General features: G+C 47.3%; 1 protein-coding gene across 1 annotated transcript in view; it reads right to left on the bottom strand.

The window, feature by feature from the left end:
- LOC140492187 (soluble guanylate cyclase 88E-like) overlaps positions 1 to 18788 on the bottom strand; it is a 275822-nt gene that overhangs the window by 249532 nt on the left and 7502 nt on the right. The window contains exon 2 of the mRNA XM_072591046.1: positions 12502 to 12642. Within this exon, the coding sequence (XP_072447147.1) occupies positions 12502 to 12642 (141 nt within the window). The remainder of the gene's footprint in view (positions 1 to 12501; positions 12643 to 18788) is intronic.

The following is an 18788-nucleotide window of genomic DNA, read 5'->3' on the forward strand; positions in this document are numbered from 1 at the left end:
CTTCGGGGGGGTTTAAACTAATTTGGCAGGGGGATGGGATCCAGACTTGTAGTCCAGCAAGTAAGCTAGCTGTGTGTCAGGATGTCCAAGACTGTAGGGAGGCTGTGGAGAAGGTAGCACTGACAGGGACTACTTGCGGACACAGAGATGGGCTCAAGTGCGTATACTTCAATGCAAGGAGTATCAGAAATAAGGTGGGTGAACTTAAGGCGTGGATCGGTACCTGGGACTACGATGTTGTGGCCATCACGGAAACATGGATAGATGAGGGACAGGAATGGCTGTTGGAGGTTCCTGGTTACAGATGTTTCAGTAAGATTAGGGAGGGTGGTAAAAAAGGAGGGGGGGTGTCATTGCTAATTAGAAATGGTATAACGGCTGCAGAAAGGAAGTTTGAGGGGGATCTGCCTCTGGAGGTAGTATGGGCTGAAGTCAGAAATAGGAAAGGTGCAGTCACCTTGTTGGGTGTTTATTATAGGCCCCCCAATAGCAGCAGAGATGTGGAGAAACAGATTGGGAAACAGATTTTGGAAAGGTGCAGAAGCCACAGGGTCGTAGTCATGGGCGACTTCAACTTCCCAAATATTGATTGGAAGCTCTTTAGATCAAGTAGATTGGATGGGGCGGTGTTTGTGCAGTGTGTCCAGGAAGCTTTTCTAACGCAGTATGTAGATTGTCCAACCAGAGGGGAGGCCATATTGGATTTGGTACTCGGTAATGAACCGGGACAAGTGGTGGGCTTGTTAGTGGGTGAACATTTTGGTGATGGCGACCACAATTCTGTGACTTTCACCTTGGTTATGGAGAGAGATAGGTGCGCACAACAAGGAAGTTTTTACAATTGGGGGAAGGGAAATTACGATGCTGTAAGACAGGATTTGAGGAGCATACGTTGGGAGCATAGGCTGTCAGGGAAGGATGTGGTGGAAATGTGGAACTTTTTCAAGGAGCAGATACGACGTGTCCTTGATACGTATGTACCGATCAGGCAGGAAAGAAATGGTCGTGTGAGGGAGCCTTGGTTGACGAGGGAGGCTGAATGTCTAGTAAAGAAGAAGAAGGAGGCTTACATAAGGTTGAGGAAACAAGGTTCAGACAGAGCAGTGGAGGGATACAGGATAGCCAGAAGGGACCTGAAGAAAGGGATTAGGAGAGCTAAGAGAGGGCATGAAAAATCCCTGGCGGATAGGATCAAGGATAACCCCAAGGCATTCTATGCGTATGTGAGAAACCTGAGAATGACGAGAACAAGGGTAGGTCCGATCAAGGACAGTGGTGGGAGACTGTGTATTGAGTCGGAAGAGATAGGAGAGGTCTTGAACAAGTACTTCTCTTCAGTATTTATGAACGAGAGGGACCGTATTGTTGAAGAGGAGAGTGTGAAACGGACTGATAAGCTAGAAGAGATACCTGTTAGGAAGGAAGATGTGTTGGCGACCTTTAAGCGGCATTTGGATAGGTACATGGATGGGTGCTTAATCTAGGATAGAAGTTCGGCACAACATCGTGGGCCGAAGGGCCTGTTCTGTGCTGTATTGTTCTATGTTCTATGTTCTATGTTCTATGTCTTTCTCTCACTTTCTCCAGTCCTCTTTGCCTCTCTCTTTCCCCAGTCCTGTGTGTCTCTCTCTCTCTCTCTCTCTCTCTCCGCAGTCCTGGCTGTCTCTCTCTTTCTCTTTCCCCAGTCCTGACTGTCTCTCCCTTTCCCCAATCCTGTCTGTCTCTATCTCTCTCTTTCCCCAGTCCTGTGTGTCTCTCTCTTTCCCCAGTCCTGACTGTCTCTCTCTTTCTCCAGTCCTGGCTGTCTCTCCCTTTCCCCAAACCTGTCTGTCTCTCACTTTCCCCAGCCTTCTTAGCCTCTCTCTTTCCCCAGTCCTGTCACTCTCTCTCTCTCTCTCTCTCTCTCTTTCCCCAGTCTTGACTGTCTCTCTCTCGCTCCCTCTCATTCGCTGTCTCTCTCTTTCCCCAGTCCTGTCTGTCTCTCCCTTTCCCCAGTCCTCTCTATCTCTCTCGTTCCACCTTCCTGTCTGTCTCTCTCTTTCCACAGACCTGACTGTCTTTCTCTTTCTCCAGACCTCTTTGCCTCCCTCTTTCTCTAGTCCTGTCAGTCTCTCTCTTTCCCCAGTCCTGTCTCTCTCTCTTTCTCTCTCTTTCCCCAGTCCTGTCTCTCTCTCTCTCTCTTTCCCCAGTCCTGTCTGTGTCTCTCTTTCCGCCGTTCTGTCTGTCGCTCTCTTTCCCCAGTCCTGTCTCTCTCTCTCTCTCTCTCTCTCTTTCTCCAGTCCTGTCTGTCTCTCTCTTTCCGCAGAACTGTCTGTCTCTCACTTTGCTCAGCCATTTTTGCCTCTCCCCTTCCCCAGTCCTGTCACTGTCTCTCTCTCTCGCTCTCTCTCTCTCTTTCCCCAGTCCTGTCACTGTCTCTCTCTCTCTCTCTCTCTTTCCCCAGTCCTGACTGCCTCTCTCTTTCCCAAGTCCTGACTGTCTCTCTCTCGCTCCCTCTCATTCGCTGTCTCTCACTTTCCCCAGTCATGTCTGTCTCTCTTTTTTCCCAATCCTGTCTGTGTCTCTCTTTCCCCAGTCCTGTCTCTCTCTCTCTCTCTCTCTCTCTGTCTTTCCCCAGTCCTGTCTCTCTCTCTCTCTCTTTCCTCAATCCTGTCTGATTCTCTCTTTTCCCAGTCCTGTTTGTCTCTCTTTTCTCAGTCCAGTCTGTCTCTCCCTTTCCCCAATCCTGTTTGTCTCTCTTTTCCCAATCCTGTCTCTCTCTCTCTTTTCCCAGTCCTGTCTGTCTCTCTCTTTCCCCAGTCCTGTTTGTCTCTCTTTTCCCCATCCTGTCTCTCTCTCTCTCTTTTCACAGTCCTGTCTGTCTCTCCCTTTTCCCAATCCTGTCTGTCTCTCTCTTCCCCAGTCCTGTCTATCTTCTCTTTCCCCAGTCCTGTCTGTCTCTCTCTTTCCCCAGTCCTGTCTGTGTCTCTCTTTCACCAGACTGTCTGTCTCTCTCTTTTCCCCATCCTGTCTCTCTCTCTTTCCCCAATCCTGTCTGACTCGCTCTTTTCCCAATCCTGACTGTCTCTTTCTTTTCCCAGTCCTGTCTGTCACTCTCTTTCCCCAGCCCTGTTTGTCTCACTCTTTTCCCAGTCCTGTCTCTCTCTCTCTCTCTCTCTTTCCCCAGTCCTGTCTCTCTCTCTCTTTCCCCAATCCTGTCTGTCTCTCTTTTCCCAATCCTGTCCCTCTCTCTCTTTCCCCAGTCCTCACTATCCCCCTCTTTCCCTTGTCCTGTCTCTCTCTTTCCCCAGTCCTGTCTGTCTCTCTCTTTCACCAGACTGTCTTTCTCTCTCTTGTCCCCATCCTGTCTATCTCTCTCTTTTCTCAATCCTGTCTGTCTCTCTCTTTCCCCAGTCCTGACTGTCTCTCATTCCCCAGTCCTGTCTGTCTCTCTCTTTCCCCAATCCTATCTGTCTCTCCCTTTCCCCAGTCCTGTTTCTCTCTCTCTCTTTCCCCAGTCCTGTCTCTCTCTCTCTCTCTCTCTCTCTCTCTCTCTCTGTCTTTCCCCAGTCCTGGCTGTCTCTCCCTTTCCCCAGTCCTGTCTCTCTCTCTCTCTTTTCCCAATCCTGTCTGATTCTCTCTTTTCCCAATCCTCTGTCTCTCTTTCCCCAGTCCTATCTGTCTCTCCCTTTCCCCAGTCCTGTTTCTCTCTCTCTCTCTCTCTTTTTGCAGTCCTGTCTCTCTCTCTCACTCTCTTTGCCCAGTCCTGTCTGTCTATCTCATTCCCCAGTCCTGTCTGTCTCTCTCTTTCCCCAGTCCTGTGTGTCTCTCTCTTTCCCCAATCCTGTCTCTCTCTCTCTCTCTTTCCCCAATCCTGTCTCTTTCTCTCTTTCCCTATCTCTTTCCCCAGCCCTGTCTGCCTCTCTCTTTCCCCAGTCCTGTCTCTCTCTCTCTCTCTTTCCCCAATCCTGTCTCTTTCTCTCTTTCCCTATCTCTTTCCCCAGCCCTGTCTGCCTCTCTCTTTCCCCAGTCCTGTCTCTCTCTCTCTCTCTTTCCCCAGTGCTGTCTGTCTCTCTCTTTCCCCAGTCCTGTCTCTCTCTCTCTCTCTCTTTCCTCAATCCTGTCTGTCTCTCTCTCTCTCTTTCCCCAGTCCTGTCTCTCTCTCTCTCTCTCTTTCCTCAATCCTGTCTTTCTCTCCCTTTCCCCACTCCTTTCTGTCTCCTTTCATGATCAGTGTCCATTTCTGGTCTCCCTGCTATAGGAAGGATATTATTATGCTGGAAAGAATTCCAAGAAGATTTACCAAGGTGTGTCCCAGAATGGATGGTTTGAGTTCGAAGGAGAGGCTGGATAGGGCCAGATTTCTTTTGACTGGATCATGGGAGTTTGAGAGGTGACCTTGTGGAGGTTTATAAAGTAATGAGGGTGAATAGCAGGTATCGGTTTCTCGGGTGGGGAATTTCAAGACTCGGAGCATAGTTTAAGGTGAGAAAAGAAAGATTTAAAACAAACATGAGGGACAATTGTTTTACATAGAGAATGGTTCATGTGTGGAATGAACTTCCAGAAGAGGTTGGATGTAGGTCCAGTTACAACGTTTAAGAGACATTTATATAAGTACTTGAATAAGAAATGTTTGGAGGGATATGTTGGGAATAGTCTAATATAAGGTCATGTTTGGCATGGACTGGTTGGAACAAAGAGTCTATTTTTGTGCTGAATGACTCTATGAATCTATAATTCACTTTCTTTCCCTCATCCCATCACTCCCTCTCTTTCTCCAAACCTGTCTCTCTGTATGTTTCTCTTTTCCCAGTTTTGCTGATCTTTCTTTTTCTCTTTTTCTAGCTCTCTCTCTTGCTCACTCTCTCACTCTCTCTCTTTATCCAGTTCAACCACTCACATGTAACCAGTCAAGCCCCTAGCTCTGTCATTCTCGGTCCAGAATCTATCTATCTTTCCCTAATTTGGGCTGTCTCTCTCTGTCTCTGTCTTTTGTCAGTGCTCCTCTCCCAGTATCATTCCCCAAGTCAGTCTGTCTCTATATCCAGGTCAGTGTGTCTCTCATTCACTTGGTCAGTCTGTCTCTCTATCCCCAGGCCAGTCTGTCTCTCTATCTCCAGTTCTGTCTGTCTCTCTATCTGTGCTCAGTCTGTCTCTCTATCCCCAGGCCAGTCTGTCTCTCTATGTCTAGGCCAATCTGTCTCTCTATCCCCAGGCCAGTCTGTCTCTCTATCCCCAGACTAGTCTCTTTCTCTATCTCTAGCTCAGTCTGTCTCTCAATTCCCAGGCCAGTCTGTCTCTCAATTCCCAGGCCAGTCTGTCTCTCAATTCCCAGGCCAGTCTGTCTCTCAATTCCCAGCTCAGTCTGTCTCTCAATTCCCAGGCCAGTCTGTCTCTCAATTCCCAGCTCAGTCTGTCTCTCAATTCCCAGGCCAGTCTGTCTCTCAATTCCCAGGTCAGTCTGTCTCTCAATCTTCAGGTCAGTCTGTCTCTCAATCTCCAAGGTAAAAACAATGACTGCAGATGCTGAAAACCAAATACTGGATTAGTGGTGCTGGAAGAGCACAGCAGTTCAGGCAGCATCCAACGAGCAGCGAAATCAACGTTTCGGGCAAAAGCCCTTCATCAGGAATAAACTCTCAATCCCCAGGCCAGTCTGTCTCTCAATTTCCAGGCCAGTCAGTCTCTCAATCCCCAAGCCAGTCTGTCCCTCTCTCACTCCCCAGGTCAGTTTGTCTCTCATTCCCGAGGCCAGTCTGTCTCTCTTTCCCCAGTCCTGTGTGTTAGCTTTTCTCCCCGGTCCTGTGTGTGTGTCTCTACTGCCCGGTGTGTGTGTGTCCCTCTCTCCCCGGTCCTGTGGGTGTCCCAGTCTCCCAGTCCTGTGCGTATCTCTCTCTCCTGAACCTGTGCATGTTCCTCTCTGCCAGTCCTGTGCGTGTCTCTCTCTCCCCTGTGCTGTGTGTGTGTTTCCCCTCTGTGTCCCGTCCTATGTGTGTCTCTCTCTCCCCTGTCCTGTGTGTGTCCCTCTCTCCCCAGTCCTGTGTGTGTCTCTCTCTCCCGGTCCTGGGTTTGTGTCTCTCTTTCCCTGGTCCTGTGTCTGTGTCTCTCTCTCCCCAGTCCTGTGTCTGTGTGTCTCTCTCCCCAGTCCTGTGTCTGTGTCTCTCTCTCCCTGGTCCTGTCTGTGTCCCTCTCTCTCCGGATCAATGTGTGGGTCCCTTGCTCCCCAGTCCTGTGTATGTCCCTCTGTCCCCGGTCCTGTGTGTGTCTCTCGCTCCCCGGTCCTGTGTGTGTGTCTCTACTGCCGGGTGTGTGCGTGTCCCTCTCTCCCCGTTCCTGTGCGTGCCCCTCTCTCTCCCTGAATTTGTGGGTGTCCCAATCTCCCGGTCCTGTGTGTGTCTCTCTCACCGAACCTGTGCGTGTTCCTCTCTCCCAGTCCTGTGTGTGTGTGTGTCTCTCTCTCTCCCCAGTCCTGTGTGTGTGTTCCCCTCTGTCTCCAGTCCTGTGTGTGTGTCTCTCTCTCTCTCTCTCTCTCTCTCCCTTGTCCTGTATGTGTCCCTCTCTCCCCAGTCCTGTGTGTCTCCCTCTCCCAGTCCTGCTTGTGTGTCTCTCTTTCCCTGGTCCTGGGTGTGTGCCTCTCTCCCCGATCCTGTGTGTGTGTGTGTCTCTCTCTCTCTCCCCAGTCCTGTGTATGTGTCTCTCTCTCCCCAGTCCTGTATATGTGTCTCTCTCCCTTGTCTTGTGTGTGTCTCTCTCTCCCTGGTCCCGTGTGTGTTCCTCTTCCTCGGATCGATGTGTGGATCCCTCGCTCCCCAGTCCTGTGTGTGTCCCTCTCTCCCCGGTTCTATGTGTGTCCCTCTCTCCCCGGTCCTGTGTGTGTCTCTCTCTCCCCTGTCCTGTGTGTGTCCCTCTGTCCTCGGTCCTATGTGCGTCCCTCTCTCCCTGGATCTGTGTGTGCATCCCTCTCTCCCCGGTCCTATGTATGTCCCTCTCTACCTGGTCCTGTGTGTGTCCCTCTGTCCCCGGTCCTGTGCGTATCTCTCTACTCCCTGGTCCTGTATGTGTCTCTCTCTCCCCTGTCCTGTGTGTGTCCCTCTGTCCCCGGTCCTGTGTGTGTCTTTCTTTCTCCCCCTGGTCCTGTGTGTGTCCCTCTCTACCCGGTTCTGTGCGTATCTCTCTCTCCCCGGCCCTTTGCGTATCTCTATCTCCCCGGTCCTGTGTGCATCCCTCTCTCCCCAGTCCTGTGTGTGTCCCTCTCTTGCTGTGCTGTGTGTGTCTCTTTCCCGAGTTCTATCTATTTTTCTGTGTGTCAGTGTTATGATTGGAATGAGGCCAGCCAGGTGATACTCATAAAGTATGAGTTCCCTGATTTGACCAGGTTAATAACCCCAGTCAGGGAGCCCAGGCTGACAGATAGAAACAGGAGTGTCAGAACGTCTGTTCACTCTAAGAGCTGGCCGGCAGGAAGGTGGACTGGTGTCAAGTATGATGCACGTGTAAATAAAGGGGAACTTGGTGATGGGATTCTGGCTTCTGTGGAGTTATTTCAGTGGCGATGAGCGAAAAAAAATGCTCCCTAAGAAACTCCCTCACAACAGTCATCTTTGAGTTGGGAGTTAGCTTTTCTGGCATCATGCCATAATTTGGGAAGTTTGACTCGTTTACTCAAAGGCTAGGCCCAGTATGTGAAAAAAATCTGGTAGCTTTTCCGGGTAAATGACATTGAGGAAGTTAAAAAACAACAATTAATTCTCCTGACAGCCTGTGGACACATAGCTTTTTCAGTTAGTAGGAGCTTAATGTTTCCCGAGGGACCAATGTGGGAGCATGTCTGTTTACTAAGGGTTAATGGGGTGAAACTGTGATCTCGTTAGGGCCAGGCAGTAGTGAGCATTGTTCTAGCTTACTTAGTCACTTATTTTTGTTCTTTATCATAATGTGGTATTACTACGTGTGTACATTTGTAACCGCATCTTGTTTGTTCAGTTCTTTAAATCTTGTTCCTATTTTGTGTCAGGCACCCATCACCTGATCCAACTTCCAAACGGAACAATTTGCATCAATCCAGACATGTACAAAAACTGTGTGTGTATTGTAACATCTTGCTCTTTTCAGTTAGGGTTTCAATACCTTGCTGCCAGTAGGAAAACCATCCTTGGACAAGTAAAAGGTCTTGTTTCATTTACAAGAATGTGTCTGTATGGTCCTTAAAGTCATATAATCTTCAACACCAGATACCAAAACCTTTCAAGAATTGAGAGATTTAGTTAAGGAGCATTATGACTGTAAGTCTCCCCTAATTCTGAGAGGCTATTGGTTTTGTGAAGTTTTGACGAGGTTAAGACAAGATGAGGCAGAGGCACGTGACTTTAGTTTAACCCTGAATGAGATGCAGAGAGACCATTTGATATGTGGGATTAATTATGTCACCATGCAGAAGCACCTACTAGCTGAAGCTCAACTGGACTTCAAACAGACACTACAACTGGCTTTGTCATTGGAAACTGCAGCAAGTGGAGCATTTGGATTGCCGGATATTCCGATGGAAGTGGACACCCTCGCCGGTCTGACTGAACTTGGGTTACACTATCTGAGTGAAGGCAACTGCATAACCTCACTCAGGCCACATCCTGAACAGCGGGACTGTAGGTGAGCCCACAGAAATACCCCAAAACAAAGCCAAGCCTTGGCCAAATGGTTAACATTTTCTTCAGGATCCAAACCAACAGGCCATTGTAGTTGCTGCCAGTATGGAGGCTCGAGACAGCAAAACGCCCAAATCGAGTAGAAGAACTCATAGGCTGGGTTTAACAAAAACGTTAGAAAATTTGGGTCTGTACTCCAGCCCTTGGGCCTCACCTAGACTTACAACCTGTACCGACCGAGGAACATTTACAGATAAAGGGAACAACTTCAGTTCTGGTCTCGTATGTGAAGCAGCTAGTTCAGCTGGAGGCAGAAACCAGGAGGTTGGAGAGCAAAGAAAACATTAAACCAGGGCAGTTTGTGGAAGAGGCAGCACCAGGCGTGCCGATTGTGAAGGCCAAAGGGTCAGCTTGGTTTTGTGGAGATTATACAATATACAAGACTGCCATTTGGGGTATCATCAGCCTACACCACTTGCCAGTGGACGACAGAGAACATTTGACAAGGTCTGCCCCAGGTTGCCATTTATCTGGATGAAATGCTAATAACAGGGAAGGCCGTAAGGAGCACCTAGAGAACTTGGTCATAGTCCTTAGACATTTCTACCAGGTACACCTTAGAAGATAAAATGTGTGTTTCAGGTGCCCCAAGTGACCGACTTGGGCTACAGAGTTGACAAGACTGGCTTACACCTGTTGGAACATAAAGTGAGGGTGATCAAAGGCTTTTTGGCTCCTGCACCTGTACCAGAGCTTTGGTATTTGCTTGGATTGGTGAATTATTCCAAAATGTTCATATGTCAGCTGGCCTCCATCTTGGAGCCTTACGCTTGCTATTGGAAAAGGGTCAACCTTGGAAATGGTTTCATAGCCAAGATGTAGACTTTAAGGAAGTGAAGAAGTAGCTATCACAATCATCCCAAGTCAGGCTTGGTGCTGACAGACGACCCCTCCCCATATGGAGTGGTATTGGCTCATCGATGGCCCGAAGGAGAGGAACGCCCAATAGCATACACTTCCAGGACTTTTGCTGATGCAGAGCCCAGATAGAGAAGGGAGGTTTGACGGTCGTCTTTGTGTAAGAAAGTTCCACCAATACCTTTCCAGATGTAAATCTGTAATATTAACCCCTGCTAGGCCTACTCACAGAGGACAAGGCCCTGTCCTATATAGCTTCAGGACAGATTCAGTGGTGGGAAGTTCCATACATCTGCGTGTACAATTACAAGTGGGAACACTGTCTGGGAGACCAAGTAGCAAATGCAGGTGCCTTGAGCCACCTCCCACTGGCAGATACACACCGTTCTGGTTTCAAACTTTCTGGACATCCTTCCAGTCACCATTGGCAATGACTGCAGGCGCAAAAAGATCCGGTCCTGGCAAAACCAGTGGTGACAGGGGAAGCAAAGGGTCATCACAATCAGAACAGAAACCTTTCTGAACCCAGCAAGACCAGATCACTGCATTGAATGACATTCCATTATGAGATAGCAAGAGTCATTGTCCCAAGCAAAGGTCACGGCCAGATACTGGCTGAACTCCACTGGGGTCATCCCAGGGCTTCCAAAATGAAGATGTTGGAGAGACATTATGTGTGGTGGCCAGGATTGGATGCAGCCGCAGCCGCGTTGGTGAGGCAGTGCTCAGAGTGCCAACAATAACAAAAATTACCACCAGCTGCTCCCTCAGATTTGTGGGAATGGCCCGATAAACCCTGGACTCGGTTAAACGTCAACCATGTCAGTCCTTTCAAGGGCTCCACATTCTTAGCCATTGTGGATGCCCATTCAATAGGTCAGAGTCAAGATTGGAGTGGTGCTGGAAAAGCACAGCAGGTCAGGCAGCATCCGAGGAGCAGGAGAATTGATGTTTTGGGCAAAAGCCATTCCTGATAAGCCTTTTCCAGCACCACTCTAATCTTGACTCTGATCTCCAGCATCTGCAGTCCTCACTTTCGCCATTCAATAGGTCAGACATGCAGAGAGTTTATTCGTCAGACACAGGGGCGACAATAGAAAAGCTTGCAGCATCTTTTTGCAATAATGGGCTCCTAGAAGTGTTGGCCATCATTTACAAACACAGAATTTGAGTATTTCCTAAAGACGATTGGCTTTCAGCACATGAGGACAGCTCCACACATCCAATGGCCTAGCAGGAAGAGCAATCCAAACTGTGAAGGAAGGTTGAAAGAAACAGCAGACAGCTTCACAACAGTGTGGAAATAGACCATTCAGCCCAACAAGTCCATACTGACCCTCTGAACAGCATCCCACCCAGACCCATCTCCCTACTCTTTGCCATGGTAAATGTAGAATTACAGGCAAACACACCTAACCAACCTATCCCTGAACACTGTGGGAATTTAGCATGTCTAATCCAACTAACCTGCCCATCTTTGGACTGTGGGAGGAAACCCACGCTGATGTGGGGAGAATGTGCAAACTCCACACAGACAGTTGCCTGATGCTGGGGTTGAACCCAGGTCCCTGGTGCTGTGAGGCAGCAGTGATAACCACTGAGCCACCTTACCGCCCAAATTCTGCTCGATACCAACCTGTCCTGGTTCTTATTTATTTATGGGACCAGCCCTCATTCAACCACAGGAATAGCTCCAGCTAAAAGGGGAGAAGACTGTGTACCAGCTTCAGTCTGATCTTCCCAGATTGTGGGGAAAGGTGAAATGGAATCAGGAACACCAACACTGGACACAAAGCTCCTCTAAGCGATAGGGTCAGTTTATTTTAGGGAATGCAGTTTGGTGCCGAAACCACGGAAATGGCCGAGCATGGCTGGTAATAGGCATGGTTGATGTGAGTTCAGGACCCATGACATACAAGGTTTGGGGAGGTGAGGCGGTCTTGAACAGTCACGTGAACCACATGAAAGCTGCAAATCCACAGATGGGGCAGGAACAAAATATCCCCGTCCCCTCAGCTTCAAAGAAACCTCGGAGTCTGAGATAGACACAGCGGATGTCACAGCCTTGATGCCTTTGTTGACCTTACTGCCTGAAGAAGAGGATAAATTTCTTCCAAGATGCTCCGGGCACGAAAGACCAGTACACAGAGGCTGAGCCATTGGGACTGGACCCGCTGTGAAAACACCCAGGAGAAGCCACAAGAAAAAGGATAGGTCTATGTCCATGGACATAGAAGGGGAGGGGTGTAATAGTTGGAATGAAGTCAGCCAGGTGGACCTCATAGAATAGGAGTTCTCTGACTGGGGCTGTTAACCTGGTCCAATTGGGGGTCCTGGCTGACAGATATAACTGCAAATGTTAGAGGTTCTGTTCACTCTGAGAACTGGCTCTGAGGAAGCCACACCGGTGTCAAGTACTATTCAAATGGTCACTCAATGATGGGATACCGGCCTCTGTGGAGTTATTTCAGTCTGCAGTCTACCTGGTTCTGTCTCCGTCTCTTTTCGAAGTCCTCTGTTTCTCTCGCTCTCTGTCTCTCTCTGTCTCTCTCTTTCCCCAGTCTCTCTCTTTTTTTCTCACTCATTGTCTGCCTGTCTCTCACTCTTTCTCCAGTCCTGTCTGTCTTTCTCTCATTTTTCCAAGTGCTGTTTCTCCTGCACTTTCCCCAGTTCCATGTCTCTTTTTCTTTTTGCAATCCCGTCTGTTTCTCTTTCTCTTTCTTTCCCCAATTCTTTCTGCGTGCCTCTTTCTCTCTTTGCATCCCTGTCTGTTTCTCCCTCTCACTCTCTTTCTCACACACACCCTAGTTCTGTCTCCTTCTCTCTTTCTCTGTCCCTGTCAGATTTCAGGAGAAATATGTCATGTTATCTAATGGAGGTAATTTAATTGACAGCCTTGACACAGTCCCTGGCTCATTCCTGAACCTCAGGCAAATACAGGTTCATTCTATTCACCCACCTTCAGGATCCTGTCATATCCATATTTCCCTACAAATCCCAGGAAGTAGACTCCCCACGAGTTCATCAGGTCACTGTAGGGGGTCCCAGTGATCCCACTGGCTGCCATGGCGATTCGAGGTATCACACTCTCACTGTAAACCTGAAACAAAGACAAAGGAACACACCTTGAGTAGTCAGAGTGATGCAAAGCATCCTGCAGGTTACACACACCCCCGACCAGAAATGTAGTCACTCACAGCATCGTCACCCTCACCTCAGCTGATGGAAATAATGAAACCAAGCCCAAGACATTATCCACAAATTTTCCTGAAAGCTCAAAGACTTCTTTGGGTCACAAGGGTTTACAAAGTTAGGAAAGGACAAGGCTGTGGCGAGACACTGGAGAAAGTGAAAGTAGAAATTGAGGACACATTGGCCAGAATTTTCTGAATTTCCTGAAACTCATAGGTGCTATCAGAGGGCTGAAAAATTACACACGACACATCTTTGGCTAAAAAAAAATTGAAAAATTAGCCCAGCACTGCAGTCTTTCTGCTTTACCACAAGGTCGGGCGGCACGGTGGCACAGTGGTTAGCACTGCTGCCTCACAGCGCCAGAGACCCAGGTTCATTTCCCGCCTCAGGCGACTGACTGTGTGGAGTTTGCACGTTCTCCCCGTGTCTGCGTGGGTTTCCTCCGGGTGCTCCGGTTTCCTCCCACAGTCCAAAAATGTGCAGGTCAGGTGAATTGGCCATGCTAAATTGCCGGTAGTGTTAGGTAAGGGGTAGATGTAGGGGTATGGGTGGGTTGCGCTTCGGCGGGGCGGTGTGGACTTGTTGGGCCGAAGGGCCTGTTTCCACATTGTAAGTAATCTAAGATTTGAGATAGTCTTACAGAACAGATTGATACTGAGAATAGAAGTGATCGTAGCTACATGGATATACATCGAGTGACAGGAAACCAAGGGCCGTAGTAAGCATATGTGTTTCTTTTTTGGCTTGAGTGAATTTCCCCTGTGATTGAAGTGGAGACCCTTGCTTTTCCTGATATATGTTAGTGACAGATCTTGGTGTACGAGGCACAATTTCGAAACTTGCAGGTGACAGGAAACTTGGAAGAACTGTAGACCTTGAGGAGGACAGAGTAGAACTCCAAAAGGGCATTGTTACATTGTTGGACTGAACAGAGATGTGACAGATGAAAGTGTTGATGCCAGCTGATAGTACGACTAGACAAGAGGTCTGTTAGCTGGACAGCTGGCTTGTGATGGATAGTGCCGTCAACAATGTGGGGTTCAATTCCTGCACTGGCTGAGGTTACCACGAAGAACTCTATTTCTCAACCCTGTCTCCTGCCTGAGGCATGCTGACCCTCAGGTTAAACCACCATCAAGTGTTTCTCTCTAATGAAAGAGTGGTCCTCTCAGACTATAGTGGCTGTATCTTCTTTTGCCACTGGACAAGTCAAAATGAAATCTGCCTTGGTAGCTTTTCATTTTGTTTGATCCGTTAATGTGGAACTTAGCCACATATTCAGATGAAGCTGCAAACATTCTTTAACAACAGAATGAAAGATTGTTACACAAAAGAAAGAAATCAAACAATGCAAGCTGCAAATATTTGAAACAGTCAGAAAGAACTTAAACCGGAGGAAGGAAAGAGTTTTGGGAAGAAGGAGAGAGAGTTTTCGGAGAGTGAGCATGGGACAAGGCTGGAATCTGAGGAATACTATGAGACTTGGAGACTCAGCTTTTAGCACAGTTGGGCTCTAGAGATCAGGTTTCACTAAAACAACACACAAGCAGCCGATCAGTGGCTCAGTGGTTAGCACTGCTGCCTCACAGCACCAGGTACTTGGGTTCGATCCCACCCTCGGGTGACAGTCCGTGTGGAGTTTGCATGTTCTTCCTGTATCTGTGTGGGTTTGTTCCAAGTGCTCTGCTGTCCTCCCCCGGACAAAGACGTGCAGGTTAGGTGGACTGGCCATGCTAAATTGCCCCATGGAATCCAGGGATGTGCAGGCTCAGATGATTAATCATGGGAAATGCAAGATCACAAGGATGGAATGGGTGTGGATGGGTCCTCTTTGGAGAGTTGATGTGGACTTGATGGGCTGAATGGCCCCCTTCCACACTGTAGGGATTCTATGTTTCTGACTGTGCCCTCAGTTCAAGTAAATTGCAGTTTAATTTATCAGTCTTACCTCATTCTCTGCCAAGCTTTTGTCTGCCTTGACTCTTAGACTTGCTCCCGTTATCTACTGTCACAGCTTCAGCCTCTTCTCTTTTCTATTTGATTCCCATCTCCACCCCACTTACTAGTTAAAAGCCCCCCGAGCAGCACTAGCAATTTTCCCCACAAGGATGTTGTTCCCCTTCCAATTCAGTTGGAACCCATCCTTCTTAAACTGGTCAATTCTACCTCTGAAGAGATCTCTAAAGTCCAAAACTGTCTCCTGCACTTGTCCTCTGCACTAGCTCCTCAACCACACATTCCTCTGCTCTATCATCCTGTTCCTACTCTCACTAGCACATGGCACCAATAATAGTCCAGATATTAAAATCCTCGATGACCTACTTTTTAACCTCCTGCCTAGTTTCTGATATTCTGTCTGCAGAACCTCATCCCTTTCCCTACCAGCAATGTCCTGCTGGTCAGTCTCCCCTTTTGGAATATTCTGCACCCTCTCTGAGACATCCTTGACTCTGGCATCAAGTAGGCAACACACCATTCTGATGTCTCACTGACTGCCACAGAAGTGACTGTCAATCAATTGCTTGGAATCCGATCCACCCTTCATTACAATAGAGCCAGTCATGGTACCAGAAACCTGGCTGTCAGTCCTATACCATCCCCCTCTACAGTATCCAAAACGTCTTACCTGTTTGAGTTGGTGATAGCCACAGGAGACTCCTGCATGACCTGGCTACCTCTCCTACCACTGCTAGCAGCAACCCATCTGCCTGACTGTATCCACAGTGTCTCCACCTTCATGAAACTGCCATCATCGCACTCCCTTACTCTTGTAATCTCCTCATTGTCTCTAACTGCTGCTCCAATAGGATAGGATTTGCAATTAAACACACTTCCTTCAGACTTAGTCTTCAGGAAAATTCAAAATCTCCCTGATCTCTCTGAGGCAAGAGAGGAGAGTAAGTGTCTTTTTGGTTCTGAACAACAGAATGGATGTACATACGGAGGATATTCCTGGGAGATTGTCGATTGAAGTTATATGGGTAGAACTTAAAAAAAAGAAAGGAATGATCGCTTTGTTGGGATGGTATTAAAGGCCCCTCCAGTAGTCAATGGAAAATTGAGATGCAAATATGTAAAGAAAACCCTTAGGAGTATTGATATGCAGAAGGATGGGCAGGTCCACAGATCACTGAAGGTGGCAGCGCAGGTAGATAAGGGAGTGAAACAAGCCAATGGTGTGCCTGCCTTCATTGGAAGGGGCATTGAGTATAAGGATAGACAAGTTATGCTGTAGCTTTCTTGAACTTGAATTAGGCCGCACGTGGAATATTGCATTCAGTTCTGGTCACCACACGATCAGAAGGGTGTGGATGTTTTGGAGAGGGTACAGAAAAGGTTTACCAGGATTGTGCCTGATATGGGGGATTTTAGCTACAAAGAAAGGTTGGATAGACTGGATTTGTTTTCACTAGAACAAAGGAGATTGAGGTGCGACCTGATAGAAATTTATGAGGTTATTTATTTAGTAAATAGGATGGACAGAGTGAGAAAGTATGAGGCTTTTTTCCAGAGATGTGTGAGGCAGGTCTTTCATACACAAGATGGTGAGTGCCTGGAATGTGCTGCCAGAGGAGGTAGTGGAAGCAGACACAATAGCAACATTCAAGAAACACCTGGATGAATCGATGAATAGGAAGAGAATAAAGGGATACAGATCCTGTAAGTGAAGACAGTTTTAGTATGGAAAGTCAAAATCTGTCAGCGCAGGCTTGGAGGGCCGAAGGGCCTGTTCCAGTGCAGTATTGTTCTTTGTTCTCTTTGTTCTTTGAGATCTTAGATATCTGTAAGAAAAATAAGGCAGTAATGGCAGGGGATTTTAACCATCTAAACATAGTCCGAGACTGTCATAGTGTTAAGGGTTTGGGTGGGGTGAATTGAATTTAATTGAACTTATTGTCATGTATTCCAAGGCACAGCGAAAAGCTTTATCTTGCGAGCAAAACAAGCAAATCACAGAGTTAAGTAGCATAGATAAGTAAATAATAGGTAAACAGCAGCAAAAACAAAAACACAGGGACAGGTGAATGTTAAGAGTTTGAGAGTCCATTCGGTATTCGAACAACAATAGCGTAGAAAATGTTTTGAAACTGGACGGTGCATGTGTTCAGGCTTCTGTACCTTCTCCCTCATGGTAGAGGTTGTAGAAAAACATTGCCGGGGGGGTTGATCTTTAAGAATGCTGGCTGCCTTCCCTTGATAGTGGGCCTGGTAGGTGGATTCTACTGATGGGAGGTTGGCCTTTGTGATTGTCCGAGCCAAGTACACCACTCTGTGTAACCGTCTCTGATCTTGAATGGTACAGTTGCCACACCAGGAAGTGATACATCCAGACAGAGTGCTCTCGATGGCGCACCTATAAAAGTTGGCAAGTGCATTCTCCATCATGCCAAATTTCCTCAGCTGCCTGAGGAAGAAGAGACGTTGTTGGGCCTTTGAGATGAGAGAGTAAAGTTATATAAATGACCTGAATGGTAACCTTTTTATGCAGAGGGTGGTGGGTGCCACAGGAAGTAGTGTCAACGGGTACAATGACAACATTAAAGAAGCATCTGGATGGGTATATGAACAGGAAGGATTTAGAAGGATATGGACCAAATGCTGGGAATTGGGACTAGGTCAGATTGGGATGTGTGGTCAGCATGGAGGAATTGGACCATGCTGTATGACTCTATATACGTTACATGGGTAAAAGCTGAACCTGCAGTACTTGTACTCTCTGTATCAGAAGCCAACCATCCAGCTAACAAACATCTTGCCCAGTAGTACCATCAGCTGGGTCATAACCACTTTCATTTGCCACTTATACTCATTAAATAAAGCTTCACTTTTTTTTCTAATGATTTTCATTGTATATGACTTAGGTCCAGAGAAATTATACTCCATCTCATTTCCTTAACGTTTCTATTGAAGTCACTCCTTCCAATGTCTTTCTTTAAATTTGGTGTTACAATTTGTTCCTGAATCTGATGTCAAGTATCCTTCACAATTCTGATGGCGGAAACATTTTCAATCCTAATATCCTAAGGATTTCTGGCCCAAACTCAACTGGCCTGGAAACTTCGCAAACACAAATATAAAGAGAAATCTACATTCCAGAAATTATGATAATACCTTCTACACATATCTACTTAGAGGTTTGATGTGGGTTAGAACATAGAACATTCCAGCATAGTACAGGCCCTTTAGCCCTCGATGTTGCGCCAACCTGGGAACCGATCTGAAGCCCATCTATCCTACACTATTCCATTCTCATCTATATGTTTATCCAATTTGATACACTTTGGTCAGAGGAATAAAGAAGGATAACTCTAAAAGGTGTAAAGGAGCAGTCTACCTGTGTATGTTGTCCAAAAGGTGGCAGGATAGGTACAGAGCAGTTCCAAAGTCACACAAACCTCTGAGTGAAAAAAGAATTATCCTTATCCTGAAATGACAACCCCTAATGTTTAAATAGTGCTGCTCTTCTGCTGTAAATGACCTTTTGTTTTAAATTTACTAAATTCCTTTTCCTAATCAACCTGTTCAGGGATGTTATTACATGTCTCTGGAGGAGGTGGGACTTGAAACTTGGCCCTTTTGGTCTGGGTGGGGGGGGTTAGGATCACTACCATTGAACCACAAGTGGGCCCCCAAACTTTGCTTCTAAATTCATGACAATGTGAAGTAGTAATTATGTCGTCCTGTGGCTTGTTAACTCCTTTAGCCGGTGCCATCTGATTTCCCAGAAAGGCAATCCTCAGTTCGCTAATCAAAATTACTTTCTGACCTTTGCTTAAAAAAAATCAGATCTTCATAAAAATGAAAGCAAAAGGCCATTTAGCTCTACATTAGAACCAATTCCTAAACAAATAATGATACATTATATATCACCCTCACATCTCCTTTTACTGCCATCACAGCAGCAGCTGTATTTGGTATATATTCACAGGGGGTGAATGGGTGAGAGGGGGGCTGGGTGAGAGTTGCTATGGACCAGGCCAAACACCCTCAAAATATTTCAAGTAAGTAGCCCAGACCCTAACTTTGCTAGTTGTTTTAAGTAGGTGTACA

This window comes from Chiloscyllium punctatum, chromosome 20, assembly GCF_047496795.1.
Source record: "Chiloscyllium punctatum isolate Juve2018m chromosome 20, sChiPun1.3, whole genome shotgun sequence".
Classification (NCBI taxonomy): Eukaryota; Metazoa; Chordata; class Chondrichthyes; order Orectolobiformes; family Hemiscylliidae; genus Chiloscyllium; species Chiloscyllium punctatum.